Raw genomic sequence first — 23,716 nt, forward strand, 5'->3', positions numbered from 1 at the left:
ATCTGATGGTTTATTATACATCCAGTTTAAAACAAATGGACATATCACTCAAGACTACGGTCTGATGATATTACTCTTCACTTAGAAGTGAGAGGTCTTAGATTCGAATATCGTGGATGGGGAATTCGATCCAAATTAGGTTGCCCATTGTGGCTTAGCCGAATACCCGCTTCCTCCAGTGTAAAAATATATTGCTACCAAATTAGGCCCGAGGCTAGCCTGAGACGTCACTTAGCCGTTGGATTTGAATTTAAGTTGTAGTTTTTAAATAATAAATTATGTTTGGCTCTATGGCCCTTTAGCCCTCGGTTGGAGACGGTTTTTTGTGGTACGGCTAAAACGAGCCATCTGGCCCTTTGACCCTCGGTTGAAGACGGAGGCAAATATGGCCATGTACTGTTCATTAAAATATTAATATCTTGGAGAATCTTGAAGGGCTAGAGGGCTAAAACGAGCCATCGGTTGGAGATGGCCTAAGTGACGTTAGCATGACGTCAGCTAGCCGTTGATATAGAATGATACGTTCTCGTGCCACAAACAGTACCTACAACATGATCTTGTTGCACATCTTTGGGCCAAAAGAAGCATGGAGTAGACGTTTAAGTTTTATGTTGTTAAATGTTTTTAAAAATGTTGTTTAAGTTTCATGTTGTTAAATTTTTTTTTATGTTGTATAATTTGTATGTTGGTTAATGTTATTTAATGTTATTTCATATTGTTTAATGTTGTTTCATGTTACTTAATTTAATTTAATGTTGTATAATGGCTTAGGAAGTTATAGGAAAAAATATAATTTAAAAAAAATATGAAACAAATTTTGTGAAATAGAAGTTATAGGATAAAAATAGAATTTAAAATAAAATAAAGCAACTATGTGAAACAGAAGTTATAAGAAAAATGGAATTTAAAAAAAAAAATGAAACAAATTTTGTAAAATAAAAGTTATAGGAAAAAATAGAATTTAAAAAAATATTAAAAATAGAAGTTATAGGAAAAATTTTGTAAATAATAAATAATAAAAAAACTATAAAAAAAAAAAAAATTCAAACGCAACGGCTAGCTGACGTCATGTCACATTCCGCCCCGGGCCGGGATGTGACAATTCCCGGCCCGGGGTAGAATGTGACACGTCAGCTAGCCGTTGCATTTGAATTTTTTTCTTAAGCATTCCTGTTGGTTATAACCGACAGGAAAACTGAATTTTCTGGCCAACCCTCCAGCCTTTTAGCCCTCTCTGATTCCATGGGACCCTCTCAGATTCCAGAGCCCTCTGGCCTAACCCTCGGTTGGAGACGGTTGTCGGGCTATTTTCGACTCTCTAGCCCTCTGGACCCTTCGGTTGGAGATGATATTAAAGTGAATTGGGATCTGGTCTTCTTGTTTTCCTTGAAGTTCTAGTAATTTGTGAGCACCATCCATTTGTATTTATAGTAATTGTCTGCACAAACCTCAATCACCTTAGAATCTATCACCATTGACATATAGTTCATACAAAATGGGACATCGTGACCTCTCTTTGGCCAGCAACAGTTTTCCAAAGTGAAATCAACTATTACTATTGTTAATGATCAGTCCGTTTGGCCAATTCATTGAATTCACATACACCAAAAATTTCAGAATTCATTGAATTTACTACAACTGGGAGAAGTACAAAAACAAAGACAATGGTAGAAATTATCACCATACGAATTCCACTATGAAAAATCTAGAGACCAAAATCCTTGTTAACATAATTTAATCACATTAAAAGACATACACTCTGGGTTCTAAAAACAAATTTTCCTAAGAAAATTAAACGCAGAAGAAAGGGGAAAAAAATAATTACCCATGAAATACAGGAAAGAGTTCTATATTTATAAGAATTAAATCGCAGATAAATAAAATAAAATTAAAACATGGCAACTGAAAACCCCAACAAAGAAAAAAGGAATCCATCACTGTTCTAAACGGGAAATCAAAATTGAAGAGAATCCAACATAGAAAACCAACAAATTCAAGAACTTCTACACACAAATTCCAGAAATATATTAAACGGAAAAAAAATAATAATAATAAGATAGAGAGGGAGGAGTAATTCATACCAAGGAAGACAAAACAGAGTTATGTATTAATATATTAAATGGAAACGAAACAGAGTGTTGCATTCAACTTTCACAATATACAAAAATAAAAAAATTGGTTCTACAATACAAAAGCCCCAGAGGGAGAAGCGGAAACTGCTCACCTTGAGCACATATGACTTCCAAGGTTGCATATAAAAGCCCCAAAAACGAAAATCAGGTTCCCTGAAACTGAAAAACTGTTAGGGTAAAATTGGCAATCCCTGACATAATGCCTGAGTCTGTAATAGCTTAGACTTGTTATACATTTTCAATTGTAATAGTTTAAGTCTAGGAAGGGTTCTCACACTTTCGATGCAAAGATGTTACCTACACGCGATAAATATTCAGGTACGTTTGCATGCATACATCCAACTACTTTCATCTATATCTCATGTTATTGTTTTTGATATAGGACTCTTAACCATTGTGTGGTTTATCTCTTTAAAATATCTTATTCCTTTATATTCGAGATTTTAAAGCATGCAAAACAGTCTAATTGCATTAGGACTAATCTGATGGTATTGAGACTTTTCAAACCGTGTTATCAAAACGTGTTTGGGTGTTGGTAGAGTTATTGATCAATATGGATTGCATGGTTAGCTAAAACTAGTTTTAGTTATGAAATCTTATCAGTTTAAATTGGTTCCTGTGCATTGAGGATTTATAAGGCAGCTTTGAAATTGTTTCAAAAGATGCCGCATATATGCATGTTTTTCTTGAAAGATACATGGGCAGCAACTTTGTGATTTTAAAAGTATATAACATTATTTGTCAGTGGCTGCCACATTGTGGTTTTTGATGAGCATGTGTTTTTAAAGGGAACCATTTATGCAGAGAAACTTATTTTATTAAAAAGGATTTTTGAAGAAGCATCAATTGGATTTTTCGTGTGCGTGAAAAAATAATTGAAATACTGTTGTTTGCTTATGGTTCCAACAACATGGGTTTTTAAGAGAAGATATTATTTTTCATGCTGTTTTTCTTTGAGGTTTTAAATTGAATATCAATTATGGAAATGAGCCTTGTGATTTTCGTAATTGATTGTTTTCCAAACAAACACTTCATCATATAAACATTCTGCATGATCGAGTTAGCATCGTGCAAAGTTCGAGGGAAAGGTGATTGACGGTTGCGTTAGTACCGTGCCACTTCAACTCGAGGACTGAAGAAAGATCGAGTAGCAAAGCGCGAAGACAAAGCTGCCAACTGGTATGAGTGTCTAGTTGATGAGTTTTGTAAGTCTTTATGTATTCTTTCTTTCTTAGTGCTTCCTGGCTTGGTAGCCCGAGGATTTTCCCAGTGGTGGGTTTTGCCTCGTTAAATCCTACATCATGTGTGCTTTTTATATTCATGTTGAATATTTGTGTAGGATTAATTTTGCATAACTGATTAATTGAAACCATAATTTGCTTTAGCGTTAAGTTGTCATTTATAGATTAAGTTAGTACCCATCCTAGGACTTTCAATTGGCACCAGAGCAGGTCACTAAAAATATCTAGTGAGATCCGTGGGTAGTCTAGGATGAATCGGTCTATGGGTTCAGTTTCTCATCCGCCACATTTTGATGGCGACAACTACGCTGCATGGAAGGCAAAGATGAAATCATTTCTCTGGGCGCTTGACGATAGAGTGTGGCTTGCGGTTGAAGAAGGCTGGGAACCTCCAACAGTTGAAGAAACCAAAGGCGAAGGACAGTCTTCTGTTACTATTTCTATGCTTAAGCCTAGAAAGGTATGGAGTGAAGATGAACGCAACTCTAGCACATTCAATCAAAGAGCATTGAATGCGTTGTTCACTGCCGTTTCACCTGAGCAATTTAACTACATCAGTAAATGCTCAACGGCGAAAGAAGCTTGGGATATTCTTGAAGTTACTCATGAAGGTAACTCCACGGTCAAAGAATCCAAGCTTCAAAATCTCATCACACAATTTGAAAATATCAAAATGCTAGATGATGAGAGTTTTTCTGACTTTTATGCTAAACTTAGTGTAATTGTCAATGGTTGTCACAATCTTGGTGACAGCATTCCAGAACATAGAGTTGTTAAGAAAATTCTAAGGTCTCTTCCTTCTAGGTTTCATGCGAAAAGGACAGCTATAGAAGAATCGAAAGATTTAAACACCTACAAGTTGGAACAATTGATTGGGTCATTACAAACATATGAGTCTGACTTTACCGAAGTCAAGAAAGGAAAAAATGTAGCCTTCAAAGTCAATAATGAAAAAGTGAATGAGGATTCATTTGAAAACCTGACTCAAGATGAATTTGCTCTTCTCACCAAACAAGCTAGAAAATTTTTGAAACTTAGAAGTTCCAGAGGACGTGAAAATCAAAATAATTTTGATTCAAATTCCAAAGTTCCTCGTTCTCGAGATTTTTCTCATGGAAATTCTTCTAAGTTTGTCAAACTTGGTGAAAAGAAAAGTTCAAATGACAGAGACAAGTGTTTTGAATGTCAAGGGTATGGACATCATGCTCATGAATGTGCCAATACTCTTAAAAAGCTGAAGGATGAAAAGAACAAGGCTTTAACTTCCACGTGGAGCGACAGTGATTCAGAGAAAGACACGGAATCTGAAGATGATAAGGAAGTGGTTGCATTTTTTGGAACTTTTGATGGATATGAGACGGATGATTCGGAAGTTGAAGAGCCTGATTCCGTAGAAGTCTTACAAAAGTACACTGCACTGTATGATATCACCATGAAAGTGAAGAAGGAAAATGAAGAACTGAAAAATAAACTCGTGCAGCTTGAAAGTGAGAAGAATGAAGCAGAAATCGAGCATCAATCTCAAATGGAACATGCAGAAAAGCTACGAGAGTCAATGTTGGAGAAGTTACATATGCTAGCATCAGACAACAAAGGTCTTGAAAATGAATTAAGTAACATAAAGAAGAAAGTTGAAGAATTTAGCATTGGCTCAAGCAAAATTGACAAAATGTTGAGCTATGGAAAGATTTCAGGTGATAAAAGCGGTCTAGGTTTTGATATAACTGGAAGTTCGTCCACTTCTGTTACCAAGTTTGTTAAAGCGTTACAAGAACCTAGCATGAAAGTGAGTAGTGATGAACCTTTTGGAAATTCGTGCATCACTACAAAAGAGTCAAATTTCGTAAGAAATTTTGTTGGACCAAAGAAGTTCATTAGGTCAAAAAATTTTATTCCTATTTGTCACTTCTGTGAAAAAATAGGACATATTAGACCTAGGTGTTACAAGCTTCAAAAGGAAAATAAGACTAAAACTTCTTGGATTTCTGAAAAATCAAATCTCAAAGGGAGATTTGTGGCTCACCCAAAGGGAATGAATAGAATTTCAAAAATAATGCCTAACTTCCTTACTCCAAACTTAAAGCAAGTATGGAGAAGAAAAAAGACTCAAATTTGTCTATTGGATAAGGTGTCACCTTCATCTGAGGAAGACAATTTTACATGCTTGGTGGCATTCACTGCTCTCTCATCTTGTCAGTCTGATACTTGGTATCTAGACAGTGGTTGTTCAAGGCACATGACTGGAGACAAAAGATGGTTCACATCTTTCACCGAGGATTGTAAAAATGGAGCAGTCACGTTTGGAGATGGAAAAAGAGCAAGGATCGTTGGAAAAGGAGAAATCAAAACACTAGGAATTCCATGCTTAAAAAATGTCATGTTAGTGGATGGACTTAAAGCTAACCTAATTAGCATTAGTCAAATTTGTGACGATGATGATGCTGAAGTACTTTTCAATAAATTGAAATGTAGTGTAAAGGTTGCTAAAGAGGTTGACAGTTTTGAAGGAAAAAGGTCTAAGGACAATTGTTATTGTGTGAATGCAAATGAGTTACATGTGTCTGACATATGCAATAAGGCAACTGATGATATTTTGGATTTATGGCATAAACGATTAGGTCACATGAACTGTAAGGATTTGATCAAGCTTTCCAAGAAAGAGTATGTGAGGGGCTTACCGATGTTGACTGGAGAACTTGGAATTTGTGGAGAATGTCAAGTGGGAAAGCAAACAAAGAGTGCACACAAATCCACAAATTACATCTCAACTTCACGGCCTTTAGAACTAATGCACATGGACTTGGTTGGACCAGTACAAACCGAAAGCATTGGGGGAAAAAAATACATACTTGTCTTGGTGGATGATTTCTCACGCTTTACTTGGGTTGCCTTCTTGCGAGAGAAATCTGATGCATTCACTGCATTCTTCGGTTTATTGAATAAAATTCAAAATGATAGAGTTAATTCAAATGATCGTGTGGTAAAACTCAGAACTGATCATGGAACTGAATTTGAAAACATATCATTTTCTAAGTTCTGTGATGAAAAAGGTATTGATCACAATTTTTCTGCTCCTATTACTCCTCAACAAAACGGAGTTGTGGAACAAAAGAATTGTGTTTTACTTGACATGAGTCGTGTCATGCTGACAAGCGCTCGTTTGGCAAAGCATTTCTGGGCTGAAGCAGTTAGCACTGCGTGCTATACGGCAAATAGAGTCTATCTTAGACCCGGTACAAAATGCACACCTTATGAGATCTGGAAAGGGAAGAAGCCAAATGTTAAGCATTTGCGAGTATTCGGTAGTATATGCTACATTTACAGAGATAGAGAAATGTTAGCAAAATTTGATTCAAGAAGTGATATTGGAATTTTTATAGGATACTCAATCACAAGTAGAGCATACAGGGTGTTCAACAAGAGAACACAAAATGTTATGGAGTCCATTAATGTCATTGTGAATGACTCTCTTTTAAATGTTGAACAACCTGCCTCAGATGAAGAATTCTTTCAAAGCAAATCAATTGATGGGTTATCCGCTACTCAGGGAGAAGTGCACCAAAATATTGACTCAACAAAAGTTTTGAGGAAAGGACACAAACAAGTGCAAAAAGATCATTCCAAGTCAGACATCATTGGTGACGTAGAAGATCAAATGTTGACAAGAAGTAAAACTACTGCTGTAGTAAACTTTACGTGCTATATATCAAAGATTGAGCCAAAAAATGCCAAGGAAGCTCTTTTAGATGATGACTGGATTATGGCCATGCAAGAGGAACTCAATCAATTTGTTCGCAATGATGTATGGTACCTTGTTCCCCGACCCCAAGAAACAAATGTTATAGGAACAAAGTGGGTGTTTCGGAACAAAACTGATGAACATGGCATCATCACGAGAAATAAAGCTCGTCTCGTGGCTCAAGGATACACTCAGGTAGAAGGTTTGGATTTTGATGAGACGTTTGCACCCGTTGCGAGATTGGAGTCCATTCGGTTGTTACTGGCTTTTGCTTGTCATCTGCGTTTCAAATTATATCAAATGGATGTCAAGAGTGCTTTCTTAAACGGAATACTTCAAGAAGAAGTCTATGTGGAGCAGCCAAAGGGATTTGTTGATCCAAAGCATCCTGATTATGTGTACCGTTTGAAGAAAGCCTTGTACGGTTTAAAACAAGCTCCGAGAGCATGGTACGACAAACTTTCATCGTACTTGTTAAGGAAAGGTTATACACGTGGAGCTGTTGACAAGACTTTGTTTGTCAAAAGAATCAAGAAGGACGTGGTGATAGCACAAGTATATGTGGATGATATAGTGTTTGGTTCCATATCTGCCACACTTGTAAAAGAATTTACTGAGGTCATGCAGAGTGAATTCGAAATGAGCATGTGTGGAGAACTAAATTTTTTCTTGGGATTACAAGTCAAACAAAGTGAAGATGGTATTTTTGTCTTTCAGACAAAATATGCTAGTGACCTAGTTAAAAAATTTGGCTTGCATTCTGCAAAACCCGTCTCAAATCCCATGGCAACAACCACAAAACTTCACAAGGATCCAAATGGAAAAAGTGTTGATCAAACACTTTACAGAAGCATGATTGGAAGCTTGTTGTACCTTACTGCTAGTAGGCCTGATATCTCTTTCAGCGTTGGTGCTTGTGCACGTTATCAAGCTGATCCAAAAGAATCGCATCTGGAAACTGTCAAAAGAATCATCAGGTATGTGAGTGGTACAATTGATTATGGTCTTCATTATTCCTTTGAAACCAATTCTGAAATTGCTGGATTTTCCGATGCCGATTGGGCAGGAAATGTTGATGACCGAAAAAGTACTTCTGGAGGTTGTTTCTATGTTGGAAATAATCTCGTTGCTTGGCATAGTAAGAAACAAAACTGTGTTTCTTTATCCACTGCCGAAGCTGAATACATTGCTGCTGGTAGTTGTTGTACGCAATTGCTTTGGATGAAGCAAATGCTTCGTGATTATGGCATTCATCAAAGTTCCTTTTCTGTTTTCTGTGACAACACTAGTGCCATAAACATTTCCAAAAATCCTGTTCAACATTCTCGTACCAAACATATTGACATTCGTCATCACTTTATTCGTGTTTTGGTTGAAGAGAAGGTTTTAGTGCTGGAATACATTGCCACTGAACATCAACTTGCAGACTTGTTTACTAAGCCTTTAGACACTCATCGTTTTGAAACCCTTCGCAAGGCTTTAGGAATATGTCGTGTGTCTTAACTTCTGTTGGTTTTCATTTTTCATGTTTCTTTTTCTCTCTTTTCTTTTTTCTTTTTTTTCTAGCTTCATAAAAAATAAAAAATAAAAATAAAAAAAATAAAAAATAAAAAAAAAATAAAAAGGTTTTCCATATCTTTTTATACACAACTTTTGTCCACAAAATTCTTTGCTTTGTGCTAAACATGATATATTTTGCCTTGGTGGTTGATACTATATGTATGTTCTCTGATTAAACATGACTACTTGCCAGAAACTCCGCACCCTGTGAGCTTTTGAGCCTCCATTAGTGTATGCATTTTTCATACACTCTGAATTGTTTCTGTGTGATATGTCTTATGTGATTTGACTCTCTAGAACTTGCTTTGAGATCTCTCAAAGCTTTGTATCACTACTTACTCTACCTGTGAGATGAAAGTCGGACTTACGTTATTCATCATTATCCTATAAGCCTCCTGCCTTATTATTATTTTTGTTCTATCTGTCTTATGGAGTTCCTTTTTAAGCACAGATTACCCACTTCCATTTTTCTACACTGCTTCTCACCTCCATTGCAAAATCCAAGCCAGTTGCCTCCATCGTTCTTTTAGAATCCAAGAGTGTTTCACTACTGCAGACAAAAATATTGGGTTGATAGCCACTTTCCAACTTTCCAAGATATTAAAAAAAAAAAAAAAAAAAAAAAAAAAAAACAAAGGGAATCCAAAGTCGTATGTTTTCCACACATATATCAAGGGAATCAAAAGGTGTATGTCTGACATCCGAATAAAAAGGGAATCAAAAGGTGTTTCTCTCTGAAAATCCTCAAAGATCCAGTTGTACTTGAAGACCACGAATATATCAACTGTGCATACCACTCTACATTGCTCTAGTGGTTCTCTCTGCATCAAACTCTCTCCAGTTTTGAGTCTCACGGACTCTATAGCTTCTCAAACTTCTGTTCTCCTTATTCCTTTCTAACTTCATCCCGTGCCTAAGCCCTATTCCAACCCTTCGTAAGACTTTCTTTCATCTCTTGAGGGTAGGTTGTTGATGTGTGGAGATAAGATTAATTTGCAAGCCTATGGTAGAGCATTCACATAATGATTTTTTTTTAGTGTAAACACTTCACCCCAAACACCTTGAGTGATATTTGATCATATTCCATGTGAGTTTCGGGGTTGATGTTGAGATGGCTTGTTTAATTATATTGCATGCCTATGATTTCGATTGTTTTGGCAGTCTCCCGTTCGTATTATGTTTCTGTGGACATTACATCGTATATTTTGTTTTATTCTTTATCTTTTTGGTCTTTTGGTTACTTTGAAATTGGAGTCACTTTGTGTTTCTCTATTATTTATAGTCGGGTTTTCTCCTTGTTTTTTTTGCATGTTGAACACCAAAACAGTTTTTTTTTGTCATGGCATCCTCACGCAAGTCTGCATGTCCTCCTGTTCTGAAAGGCAAGACTCCTGCTATTACTCCTTCCTTCTCTCCTCCCCGTACACGTTCTGTAAAACGTAAATTGTTTTCTTCCCCATCTGATTGTTCAGCTTCGCCTGATATTAATTTTTCCCAAGCGGTCTTCCAACAAATGCTTGATCTGAACAAGAAATTTTCTTTGCTCGAACGTTTCATTAAGTCCTCCACAACTGATCTCAGTCATCGTATTTCTAATTTGGAGCAATGTTTTCATCGTCTTCCCAATCACTTGTTTGCTCCTCTCATTCATATTTCTTCCTCTGATGACGAGGATGACTCCCACCCTGATTGTGTTCCATCGTCTCCTCGTCCTCCTTGTCCACCTATTCCGGACCACTCACCGCTGCCTACTCTTACTCCAGAAGATGATCCAGAAGAGGATCCCGAAGACGATATGGACTATGATCTCTACTGGGTTTCGGACAACGATGGTGTTGCCAAGCATGATTGATTATTGGCTTTGGCGTTTCCCTGTGACAAAAAGGGGGAGAGACTAGAGTTAGGGGGAGAGACTTTAACTAGACAGTTTAGTTAGGGGGAGAGATTTTAGCTAGCAGGTTCTTTTTAGTTTTAGTTGTGAGAGTTTCCATATTTATGTTCTTATTTGGATTTCTTAATAAAGTCTCTTTTTAATTGTTGAACGATGAGGGATGTTGATATGTTTGAATGATTATCTTAACATTCTTGCAACATCTATATTTTTGTACGTAACGGGTGTTTTGTTTAACTGTGTGCAGATTACAGACTTCAGTGCATAAGGATTAAGATTTCTAAAATGTTGTTATTGAGGGTTTTGTCAAGGAAATGCCAAAGGGGGAGATTGTTAGGGTAAAATTGGCAATCCCTGACATAATGCCTGAGTCTGTAATAGCTTAGACTTGTTATACATTTTCAATTGTAATAGTTTAAGTCTAGGAAGGGTTCTCACACTTTCGATGCAAAGATGTTACTTACACGCGATAAATATTCAGGTACGTTTGCATGCATACATCCAACTACTTTCATCTATATCTCATGTTATTGTTTTTGATATAAGACTCTTAACCATTGTGTGGTTTATCTCTTTAAAATATCTTATTCCTTTATATTTGAGATTTTAAAGCATGCAAAACAGTCTAATTGCATTAGGACTAATCTGATGGTATTGAGACTTTTCAAACCGTGTTATCAAAACGTGTTTGGGTGTTGGTAGAGTTATTGATCAATATGGATTGCATGGTTAGCTAAAACTAGTTTTAGTTATGAAATCTTATCTGTTTAAATTGGTTCCCGTGCATTGAGGATTTATAAGGCAGCTTTGAAATTGTTTCAAAAGATGCCGCATATATGCATGTTTTTCTTGAAAGATACATGGGCAGCAACTTTGTGATTTTAAAAGTATATAACATTATTTGTCAGTGGCTGCCACATTGTGGTTTTTTATGAGCATGTGTTTTTAAAGGGAACCATTTATGCAGAGAAACTTATTTTATTAAAAAGGATTTTTGAAGAAGCATCAATTGGATTTTTCGTGTGCGTGAAAAAATAATTGAAATACTGTTGTTTGCTTATGGTTCCAACAACATGGGTTTTTAAGAGAAGATATTATTTTTCATGCTGTTTTTCTTTGAGGTTTTAAATTGAATATCAATTATGGAAATGAGCCTTGTGATTTTCGTAATTGATTGTTTTCCAAACAAACACTTCATCATATAAACATTCTGCATGATCGAGTTAGCATCGTGCAAAGTTCAAGGGAAAGGTGATTGACGGTTGCGTTAGTACCGTGCCACTTCAACTCGAGGACTGAAGAAAGATCGAGTAGCAAAGCGCGAAGACAAAGCTGCCAACTGGTATGAGTGTCTAGTTGATGAGTTTTGTAAGTCTTTATGTATTCTTTCTTTCTTAGTGCTTCCTGGCTTGGTAGCCCGAGGATTTTCCCAGTGGTGGGTTTTGCCTCGTTAAATCCTACATCATGTGTGTGCTTTTTATATTCATGTTGAATATTTGTGTAGGATTAATTTTGCATAACTGATTAATTGAAACCATAATTTGCTTTAGCGTTAAGTTGTCATTTATAGATTAAGTTAGTACCCATCCTAGGACTTTCAAAAACAAAACCAAATTAAACTCCCATATGCAGCCTAATTGAACACCCATATGCAGAATCCGAGGGTACAAACAAAACCCCCAAAATCACAAAATCGGAATTTGAACAGAAAACCCATCTGCAAATCCAAAATCACAGAAAAGAAATTGAAACACCTATATTGAGAAAGCCGTAGAACTCACCATGAAATCCTAGTTTTTCTAGGTAAAAAATTACTTCGAAGAAACTTTACTAGTTGGGTGGTTTTTCTGCAAGAAGAACCACCTAGTTATTTTTTTATTTTTTTTATTTTTAGGTTTTAGGGCTATACGGACTCGAACCGTATGCCTTCTCGGTAAAACAGATCAAACTTCTTATTATCAAAATGATTTGAACTGTTTCAAAGGCCCACCGTGCATTTTTTTGCATTGGGCTCTTTCATTAACTAATATAAATATCGTATATGGACGGCATTTTGCCTAAATAGTAGACACAAGTAATAAATAAGAAAATACTAAAGATTCGAACCGTATAATTTCTCAATTTTGACACAATGTACTTATCAAATCTAATAAGTACATCAGATCTAATAGAATTATTTTGATGTATCTAGCCTAATACCTACCCAATCCATTTCATGAATAAAATGTGACCAATTAACCAACCAACAAAACTACTTGTTACAAATAACATCTTGTTGTTGCATCGAAACATATAAATATTGACTAATCTGACTAACATTGAACTTGGTAAAATGAAATGGTTATCTTACAGGTTCGGTTCTTGTCATTCTATTATCCTTTTTTTTTTTTTCCAAACAATATTCCTTTTTTTAATGAAAAAAGGGGTTTGCATTTAGTTGTGTGTGTAAACAGGTCATTGAGATTCTGTATTTTTTCTACAAATGACAGTGTTAATGAATTAAATTGTTAGTTGTCAATGGGTTAAATTGTTTGTTGTTGAAATAAGATAGTGATCGGTGGAGATCGAACTCTCACTAAGAGTTTTAGACATAATTGCTTTATGTCACTACGATAAAGCGCCATCTGCGAGGTTTTGTAGTTTTTAGTTAAGCAATAGTTGGGAAAATCAACAACAAAAGCTTGTTAGATCGGCAGAGATCGAACCGGCATAAGGGTACATATGTATGATTGTTTTCCGCTACTACGATACAACGTCATCTGCTATTAATTTATTAATTATAAGCTTTTTGCGTCTTTAGTGAGATAATTAGTCTAGATTACATTGATCTATTAACTATAAGTTTCTTGCATCTTTTGTGAGATAATTAGTATAGATTACAATGATCTAATTGATTAAAGCAAATTATAACCTCTAAAATCTAGTTCTTTTGTCCGCGGGTCTCCATTGCAGTAATGATTTTGTCAAATTTGAATGTAGTTATGTACTAATGAAGGCTTCATCTCCTTCCATATCTCTTTGCCATAAAATGAAGGGTACGTCTATTTAACCCAATTAATCTGTCTTCTTAACCACCATATCTTGAAATTTTTTATTCAATGTTAGAAATTATGGCTAACTAAACCGAACCAATCCAAATTATAATTTTGCGTTGAGAATTGAATATGGTACATGCATTTACTTAATACATTTATTGTCTAACGATCATATATGCAATTTACTATAGCCAAGTCCGTTGCATTGATTCAAAATTATGCTTACAGTTCGAGGCCTAAACTAAATGGAGTAGGACAGATCGCACCCTGAAGTACAAGGGAAACAAAAAAAAAAAAAAAAGGTCGCAGGCCTTTAACTATAGTCCAATCATTGAGCCCATGTAAGGATTTGCAACTGGTAAAAAAGATCTTGGGCTAGAGGGCTTTTGGTTCATAACAAGGCCCAGCCCATTCTAGTAGGAGCCTTGGTTACGGCACCATACGTACAAAAGGCTGCAGTGAATTTAACATAAAGCGTGGGTCACGTGAACGACATATAACGGCGTGGTTCTCACGCGAGAATTTAACATAAATTAAAAATAAAATAAAAAAGAGGCATTTGTCAGGTTTCTTCCGAATTTATACAGACTTGTCAATTTTTTTCATAAATTTTAATTTTAGTAAACTATTTCTCTAAACTTTCGTAGTTAAATATTCTTTTCTAAATTTTAACTTTAACCGATTACCTTCTAAAATAAAAATAGGCAATTTCTCCTCTAGTGTTAGATTTATCATCCATCCAATTTTTCAGTTTTTTTATTCCTATAGAGTTGTCATGTGTTATCAACGTGATCAAAATTGATGAAAAATTTTAAAATCTAGCATTAGAAGAAAATTGATTATTTATAAAAATTTAAAGGTATTCAACTGAAATTAGAGTTCAAAGAAGAAGATGGCTAATTAGAAAAGTTTAGAGGGATATTTGCTTAAAATTAAAATTTTGGAGATAAATTGGCAGTTAAATACACATCCATAAGGCAAATTGACAAATAGGAGATAAAGAAAAAATATATATTTTTGTATTAAAAAATTTGATTAAAAATATTAAAAAATAGCAATTTGATTGACTTTGGGGACCAAAACATTTATAATAATGCAAAGTTACAAAATCGATTCGAAGCCCCATAAACCAGAGAAGGAGAATTGCAACTCCTCTTCCAGACTTCCACCCCAAACAATCCATTTGCTGTTTCGCACCGCCATAAAAGTCTTTGATTTTTCGCTCTTTAATAAAACCCCCAAAGGAGACGACTCGGAAACCGACAAGCGACGCCATGTCTGGAGGTATAGCTCGCGGCCGTCTAGCGGAGGAGCGCAAGGCCTGGCGGAAGAACCACCCTCACGTCCGTACACCCATCACTCCCTCTCTATCTCTCCGGATTACTGTGTGAAATCCTGGATTTGGGTCTTTATTTTTTTGGGTTAATTTCTGTGTTGTAGGGTTTTGTTGCGAAGCCGGAGACTTTACCAGATGGGACGGTTAATTTGATGGTGTGGCATTGCACGATTCCTGGCAAGACCGGTGTAAGCTCTCTGACTTATTTTGCACTTTTAATTTTTACTGTTTCAATGTGTTTTTTAAATTTGCGTGTAATTTTTTGGGTTTCTTAGTTCATATGGATTATTGAGAAAAGGGAAATGAACTATTAGATGGTTTTTTTTTTCCCTCAATTTTGTTTGAAATTTTTTAGAAATTACTTTTTGCTTAATTTATCATACCACAGAAACTTTCCCGGAAAACTTTTGTAGCCGAAAGTTTTTTTCCTGGAAAGCCGTAAGTTAGTCATTTTATGCTTATATAGTTGTTGGGTAATGTTGCATTGGCACTCAGTTTCGTACGGTGTTATATTGCTAAATTTTCAATTAGTATCATTTATGAAGTGAAATCATGATTGAGTGCGCGGTTTCGATGTATGCCACACAAAACTCTCTGAAGAAGGAAGAGCATTAGTGTATATATTGTTGAAAATACATACGTGACTTGATGCGTCAATATTACTTGCGTGATTTGGTTTGGATTTAGTTTGCATATTGAGCACTCTCATCTTTTACCCGGTTCATGGACTGGAATGAAAATTTGTTTGGACTACTTTTTTTCTTAATCAGTTAGTGAGCAAATTCATGTTTTATGCTGGATCTGGTCCACGGAGAATGATTCATAAGTTAACTTGAATGGTGTTGCAAAATATTTGAGCCATTTCATACACGTTTAAAAGATTTGTAGGGATAAATCACTTACATACTTTAGGATGGAAATAATGACGTTCTCGATCCTATTTAACTCTTGGCTAAATCACTTGTGCATGAATCGAGGCTTTTTTGTTTATTAACCAGTGAGATGGAATTACTATGCATCTTCTTGGTATATTTTGCTCCTGACATTTTGTACCATAATGCAGAAGCTTGTGTTGATTTTAGTGGAAGACTCAGCACGAATGGCCTTCTTTGAGGGTTTTTTTCTAATATCTACAATGTTTTTATATCAATTTTTTATTTTGTATTTTTCTTTCTTTATCCCTTTCAAAGTCAGGTGTTTTGGTTATTGTTTTCATGTCCAATCAACATGTTTGTATTAATTATATTCTCGGTAGTTATATCAAGGGTTTGTTTACTTCAGAGAAATTGCGACAAGGAAAGGATTTGTATTTCAGGCAATATGCAACAGACCTTATGGTTATTTATTAACATCAGGAGCCTTCACTGTTCTACTTTTCTTATTTTTAAAGTGAAGTTTGAAATGGACACTGGACGGTAGATGTGAGGAAATAAAATTTGATGTTTCTTTAGGTATTCACTTGTCTTCCTAATCTTTTGTTGCAGACTGACTGGGAGGGGGGTTTCTTTCCTCTTACACTTCACTTCAGTGAAGACTACCCTAGCAAGCCTCCGAAATGTAAATTCCCGCCAGGTTTCTTCCACCCCAATGTATATCCATCTGGAACTGTCTGTCTATCGATTCTTAATGAGGACAGTGTAAGTACCTTCTTCTTGTTTAAACTCTTTCAACATAAGGAGGCCACTTCTTTGGCATGGAGAGTTTAGTGCGATTTTTATCGCATGGTACTTAGCATTCTTTGTCTTATATTTAGGGTTGGAGACCAGCAATAACTGTGAAGCAAATTCTTGTGGGCATTCAGGATTTGCTGGACCAGCCAAATCCTGCTGATCCTGCACAGACAGAAGGGTATCACCTCTTCATTCAGGTATTCTTCTACTTAACAACTTTGTGTTTTCCCATTGCACCACAAAACTTTGAGGGAAATCTCTATAGTTTATGTAATGAATGTAAAGAAAGAGAAAGCATAATGGTAGAAGAAAAATCAACAATCTAATAAAAAAATTCTTCACTGTAGGTGAGAAACCCTAACCTTAAAATTACAAATTTATGCTGTGAAGAGGAAGAGGACAAGTTCCAATTCCTTGATTTTTGTTTTAATTAAAAAACCCTGCCCAAGACGACATCATTTTGGGTTTGGGCAGTTAAAAACAAAAAACCAAGCAAACGCCCAGTCGAACGCCTAAGCCACCTAGGCGTGCCTCGAACACGTGTAGGTGACTTTATAGCCTACTCCCATTGGGCAGAGGTGTGTTCATCATCGGCCGGTCCTCCAAGACCGCCTAGGTGCGTCTTAAAACGAATTTTTTAAAACATGGATTCCCACATTTTCTGAGGTTATGCAATATCATTAGGACGTCCACTAGACATATGATTCAGTATTTATAATATACACCTGCTTCACTGATCCTGGAAATGGGAATTAATTTGCATCTGAACTCACCCTGCGTGACTGCAACCCAAGGGTTGCCATTGTTGTGCTATCATCTGTTGGTGGGTGGCCATGGGACAATATGATTAAATGCGGACCACCTGTTATGAATTTAACTGGAGGTAATTATGTTTGCTTAAGTTCTTGTTCTTATACTCTTCAATTTGGCTTGATGCAGGATGCCACAGAGTACAAGAAGAGGGTTCGGCAGCAGTCAAGGCAATACCCACCTCTTGTCTGATGCAAAATTGGCCTTCTAGTCCAAGAAAGTCCCGGTACTTTGGTAACTGTCAGTTGCTGCCTTTTGTTTAATGTTAAAAACTGCTTATGTCAAAAATTGTTGTTTGGAAGTTATAAGCAGTTTCAGTTAGCATCATGTGTACTCTACAAGGTTGAATTTATATTTCTGTTATCATTTGGATTAACTTGTGTTAATGAATGACACTAGTACGAGTGACCGGTGATACTCATGAGTCATGTCAATGAGAAACACAATCTTAAGTGTTGAGACTATGCCGATTGTGTTGATTTATGAGAGTTGTCATTTGTGGCTTTGATTGCGTGTATTTATGAAGCAAATGTTTCTCAAATTTTATGATACCAGTTGATCCGGTGGTGTTTCATTTGTTCGCATTTGCCCTCACTATGAATTTCATGCTCACTCTCCCTTGGACTGGTTATCAGGGTCGGAGAATGAATTATTTTACTTTCATCCTTGATCTCAAATCCAACGAGGGTGACCACGGATATGTGGTCATCAGGCGACCAAGAGGGCGGTAAGGTAATACCATTTGGTCGGCCACACCAGTTGGTACCTGGAAGTCAAAAACACTTTCGGTATGTGTAGTACTACTGTTTTGCAGATAAAACTCATGGCGGGATGATTGGGATTTGATAGAATTTATTGTGAGGTGATGAACTGAAGGGGCTGCGTTGTGTGCAAATAGTCGGCAACAAGATTCGTGGCAAACTGAATGAAGCGCGTTCAGCTGGGACGGACGTTTTGTAATTTTTCGTTTGGATGTGCTTTTTATTTTATTTTAACAATCGATATTATTTACATTAAGGGGAGGAGTGAGCATACCTTCACAATGTGTTAGCAATAATGTGGTTCAAATTCATCTTTGGATGTGCTTTTGAAATGACTGAAAGCGCTTTTAGAGAAAATGTTTTTGGATTCCAAAAGCATTTAAATTGTTTTCTACAAGAAACACTAATTACGTGCTGCTTCCAAGAAGCACTTTTAAGTGCTTTTTCAGGATTTATTTGCATTTTTACTAAGGATTGGTTCTAAAAACATTTTCACCAAAAGCGTTTTCAGTCATTTTAAAAGTATATCCAAACGAGCTTTAAATCAATTGTGTATCCTTTCAGCTATTGCAAGCGTCACGTTGCTGTTTTAGTCAAGACGATGCTTCTCATTGTTTTCGGTTCATCAATTTTCGTTAAGATTTATATCTAATCGCCTATTTTTATCAAATTTAAACTTTTTGTGGGAAAATGATCCTCACCGAATCATTTTCCTGAGGATTCCGGTGATTTCGTGATCATGACCGTTCATTGTATATCGTGAGATCATAAATCATTTAAAATTTAAAATTAAATATAAATAGTAATTAACAAAAACTGACCGCACGATATACAATGAACGGTCACAATCACAGGATTCCCAAAAAACAGATCTGGCAAGGACCCTTTTCCCTTTTTGTGCCATTTTAAACTGAAGTATCCATATCCACACTCAGGCTGCGTGCTCGCCCATCTCGACCGTTGCTTGATCCCAATTCTCGTTAACCAACAACTTGGTGGCTCCCATAAATGGACATACATTGTTTCTTTCGACAAAGAGTAAATAAACTGCCGTACTAACATTTTAATAGTATTTATCTTCACTTTGTAAATGAGATACTTTAAATTCAAAGTATATGAATGATGAGTTTGATTTCAATTTAATCCTCCACTTTCAAGTTCGAGTCTTTTGTCCCTATTTAAGAAAAGAAATTATATTTATCAAAAAAAACATATATAACATATTTGGGCTCCAAACTTTCAGGCCCAGCCCACCTCTGAAACTTAAGACGCTGCAGCTACTATATCACAACACACAAAACCGAGACCCAAATTTACTAGGGGCTTCAAAGGGACGACATGGCTGCCTATTACCCGCCACCGCCTCCACCACCAGGCTCGGTTGACTACACCTCCCACCCACAACCCCCGCCACCTCAACCGCCCCTAGTGCCGGCGCCACCGTCTCAGCACTACCTGGTTCAGCCCTACTTCCCTCAACAGCCACCACCTTTCGCTTCCTACGTTGCCCCTCGGATCCCCCAACCCTCATACGACGAGCTCCGAACCCTATTCGTCGCCGGTCTCTCAGAAGATGTCAAGCCCCGCGAAATCTACAACCTCTTCCGCGAGTTTCCGGGTTACGAGTCCTCCCACCTCCGAACCCCCACCGGAAAGTCCCAGGTACAGCGTTACCAATAGGAATTCAATAAATTTAATGCTTAATTTTCAGATATTTTGATTGGGAAGTTGGGGAATTTTGAATTGGAATTGAATGTGTTGGTTTTATTGATCCGGAAGTTGTTTTTTTAGCTGACATGATGTTTTGGTGATGCAGCCTTTTGCTTTCGCGGTGTTCTTAGATCAGCAGTCTGCCATTGGAGCAATGCATGCGCTGAATGTTAGTATCTTGCATTATTCGGTGATGTAAAATTTGGATATCTGTGAGTAGACATTGTATTTGTACTATATTTGGTTGCATTGCCACGTTGACACTGTGGAAACCGGATTGTATAAATTGGTATTTTGCTGTTTAAAATTATCTTCCGGACAATCATTCTACTTGTAAGTTGGTTGCAATCTACAATTATGGTAATGTAGCCAATATTTATCCACTTTTCATTTACTTGGCTGAAGAGCCTAGCATAGGGTTGAATCACTTATACCTATTTATTTGTGGATGATGGAGGTTCTTTGGTAGTGGTTTGCATAGGTTTTTTAGTCGGCAGGTTTTCCGCTTTTTATGCGAAATTTAGGTGCGCACAAGAAAAATGTGAAAACATTAACTGAGAGCTGTTGATCATGATCCTTGTTTGCAGGGAATGGTGTTTGATCTTGAGAAGGGATCAAAACTATATATTGATCTAGCAAAATCTAATTCTAGGTCAAAGCGCTCAAGAACAGGTCGATTTCTTTGTGCTTTTTCACTTTCTTTGTCCTTTTGTTTTATTTCAGTATTAACTGGATTGGAATTGCAATCTGTGCTATTGTCAATCGTTGTTTGCAGATGATGAAAGACCTAGCTCAGATAAGAGAGCTAGAAGTTCGTCATATTCTAGGGGAACTCCTGATTCTGGTAAGAGGATTGTCTGTAACTGCTTGTTTAAGGGATTTACCCCATGCGAATTCCTTGTCTGCAGTTGTTTATGTCATTAATTATCCGGATGTACATTATGCTATCTCACTTACTTCTCTGTATAATCGATTGTCTTGATGATAATCTGTTTGATGATTGTCTGGTCTCTGAGATCAGAAACTATTACTTAGTCACATGGAGGACACATTGATCTAATAGCTCACATTGCACATGTTTTGCACGCTTGGACACTAGCAGGTGTTGGCAGCATTCACGTGCCTGGAATGGGTAATTCTGCTTACAACATGATTGGTTATCCATCTGCACCAAGGTCATCTGCACTGCTTGAGCACACGTTTTTTTCACATGAAGTTACTACAATTAGCTCAATAATCAGCACATAGTTTATTCTAAAATATATCACTTCTAGCTGAAAGGCCAAGGGCATGGTAAAAGAAGTTTCTGGACGCCCTGTTCCATGAAGTTGGAGTATAGTATTTTCTTTCTGAAATAACCACATTAGTAAATCTATTGAACTTTTTGTACTCATTTATTGTTTTCTTTGCTATTCATTCATGGCAGCTTCAATGACAGAGCTGTACACGAGACAATAGCCCCAAACAGGGTATGGTTTCTCTTCAATACTTGTACTCAATTTTTCAGAGCAGTTTAATTTTCAATTCAGTTTTTAATTCTTGAAGATGGTCATGCAATATTTTCTTTGATATTCTTTTTTTGCTTTCATAATATACATGTTCCATTCTTTTAAGCAATATCATATTTATCTTGTCAGGCATTAACCTTCTTTTTTGGCCAACCCCCGTCTTTTTTTCTCTTTCCATATTGGAGGTTTTAGCTGCAGTTCAGTCAGATTTTAGTTGTTATCGTAACTGAGTATCTTGCTCTCCAAAATTTTTACTTGGGCTGCGTTTCTCGTTGGGTGGCTGTGAATGGATAAATACCTGCTCCTCTTCTGTGTATCACTTCCATGTTTCACAGTGTGCGCATTTAACTATAGTGCTGCACTTCAAGACATTATTTTATGGAAATAAAAGGCCATTGTACCTTAAAATAGTATTGAGTACATCCTATTGCACATTGTATTGTAATATAAGAAACTTCCATTGTAGCCTCAGTATTTTAAATAATGGATTCCGAACTTGGATTTTGTGCATCATTTTGTGTTTTGTCAATTTGCATATTTTCATCTGTAATCCCACTCTCTTCAACTTAGGTGTTACATAATAAGCATGAAATGTAATCTATTTGTGAATGTTGTTGGCTCTTATTTACTTTGGCAGAATAATTCTTCAGCACAGCATTTTCCACAAAATAATACTCCATGTCCAACACTTTTCGTGGCTAACTTGGGGCCAACATGTACAGAGCAAGAGCTAATTCAAGTGTTTTCAAGGTTAATAGCTATACTTTCTTGTCATCTACATTCATCTGTATAATCTGTAATACTTGTGGTGTTTTTTTAATTGTTTTTGTTAGGTGCCCTGGGTTCATAAAATTGAAGATGCAAAGCACATGTGGAGCTCCAGTTGCTTTTGTTGATTTTCAGGTACTTTTTTAGTGCTATCATCCAACTTAAAAATAACACTAATTATGCGGTCTTTCCAAGAGGGAGCTTAGTGAGATGTAAATAGCATTGATTTGAGTCGTGTTTAGCTTAACATTTGTAGATAACATTGGGAAATTGAAAGTAATCCTATACTTCTATTGTCGCCTTCTGTGTCTGATGTTTGTTCCATTGTCGCTTTCTGTGTCTGATGTTTGTTCTATTGTCGCTTTCTGTGTCTGATGTTTGAAGTATGAGTTTATTGCTGGTATGTTATAGTCTTATAGAAGTGTTGGTTACCAGTATAATGTCCAAATTCCCTGATTGCAAAACCTCCTAGACGTGCTTTGTGATTCTAATTATATGCCTTGCCCTATATTTGTAGGATACTGCCTGCTCAACTGGAGCGCTGAGTCGTCTGCAAGGCACATTTCTCTACTCTTCAACAACTGGCGAAGGCATGAGATTAGAGTATCCTGTAGTATCTCGCCTCTTGTTTTGTTTGCTTTTTACCTTTCCGGTCCTTGGATTTGTTGGTTTTTATTGTACCAGTTTTGCTTAACAAGAATCCCAGATACGCCAGATCACGAATGGGAATGCGTAAGAAGCCGAAGTAATTCAAATAGAAGATGATAGCTTTTTTCTTGTTTCCGTGCCTACACAAGACGATCCACATCTTACAGTTAGCAGATTTTCTATCCAGGCAGAGGTGGGTAACTGTTATGATTCATGTTCATTTTCTTTGATGGTGCCCTCGTCATCAACAGTCAATAATGGAAACGTAGTTTTACGGTGGATTTGTAAAGACGTATAGCATCTGCTATTTTTCAAATTGTAAACATTTTATTCTAACGAAAGTATGTTTTTTTTCCTTTCTTTTTTTTTTATTGGTCAAGCAAAAGTATGTTTTTTAATTGACCCTACATGCACCCGATGGATGCAATCTAACTGCAAATTACGGTCGGACGCATCAAATTGATTCATGAAGTGTAGAAAAACAAAAGTTAATGTACGCATGTCAATCAATCAGTGATTTGTCTACGAGGAATGACTTTGTGTTGAGAATATCGTGTTTAACCCGATGGATGCAATCTAATTGCAAATTACGGTCGGACGCATCAAATTGATTCATAAAGTGTAGAAAAACAAAAGTTAATGTACGCATGTCAATCAATCAATGATTTGTCTATGAGGAACGACTCTATGCTGAGAATATCATGTTTAAGAATGAGAAAAGCAGAACAAACCCAGAAATCGAAAACAAATCACCAAGATATACAGCACCAAAAAATTAAAGTGTTTCGGCTATATATGCCTACGTTCATGGGCAGCAACAACAATCTTTCGCCATATCAATAATGGGTACAACCAATAATCTTGCCAAGCTTACAAGATTAAGACTTGACGAAAAACCTAAAAGAAT

The 23,716-nt window shown here is 36.4% G+C and overlaps 2 protein-coding genes across 5 annotated transcripts; both read left to right on the forward strand.

The window, feature by feature from the left end:
• Window positions 1–14,685: 14,685 nt before the first annotated feature.
• Window positions 14,686–17,955, forward strand: LOC137736016 (SUMO-conjugating enzyme SCE1). Its single transcript, XM_068475365.2, has 5 exons — window positions 14,686–14,941; window positions 15,039–15,122; window positions 16,419–16,571; window positions 16,688–16,801; window positions 17,544–17,955. Exons 1-5 carry the CDS (start codon window positions 14,873–14,875, stop codon window positions 17,604–17,606), a joined length of 483 nt encoding a protein of 160 aa, XP_068331466.1. The 5' UTR covers window positions 14,686–14,872; the 3' UTR covers window positions 17,607–17,955.
• Window positions 17,956–19,453: 1,498 nt separating this feature from the next.
• Window positions 19,454–23,164, forward strand: LOC137709385 (uncharacterized). Of its 4 annotated transcripts, none has more exons than XM_068448496.2 (10): window positions 19,455–19,837; window positions 19,992–20,054; window positions 20,473–20,557; window positions 20,661–20,729; window positions 20,985–21,060; window positions 21,312–21,354; window positions 22,031–22,143; window positions 22,227–22,296; window positions 22,679–22,764; window positions 22,868–23,164. In XM_068448496.2, the coding sequence occupies exons 1-10, from the start codon at window positions 19,514–19,516 to the stop codon at window positions 22,908–22,910; spliced, it is 972 nt and encodes a 323-aa protein (XP_068304597.2). In that variant the 5' UTR covers window positions 19,455–19,513; the 3' UTR covers window positions 22,911–23,164. The 4 variants fall into 4 exon arrangements, with proteins under 4 accessions (XP_068304581.2, XP_068304589.2, XP_068304597.2 ...); XM_088684924.1 differs by having other exon boundaries at window positions 20,988–21,060; XM_068448480.2 differs by having other exon boundaries at window positions 19,454–19,837; window positions 22,679–22,940.
• Window positions 23,165–23,716: the final 552 nt, after the last annotated feature.

The sequence above is a fragment of the Pyrus communis genome, chromosome 15, assembly GCF_041283825.1.
Source record: "Pyrus communis isolate YQ-2024b chromosome 15, ASM4128382v1, whole genome shotgun sequence".
NCBI lineage: Eukaryota > Viridiplantae > Streptophyta > Magnoliopsida > Rosales > Rosaceae > Pyrus > Pyrus communis.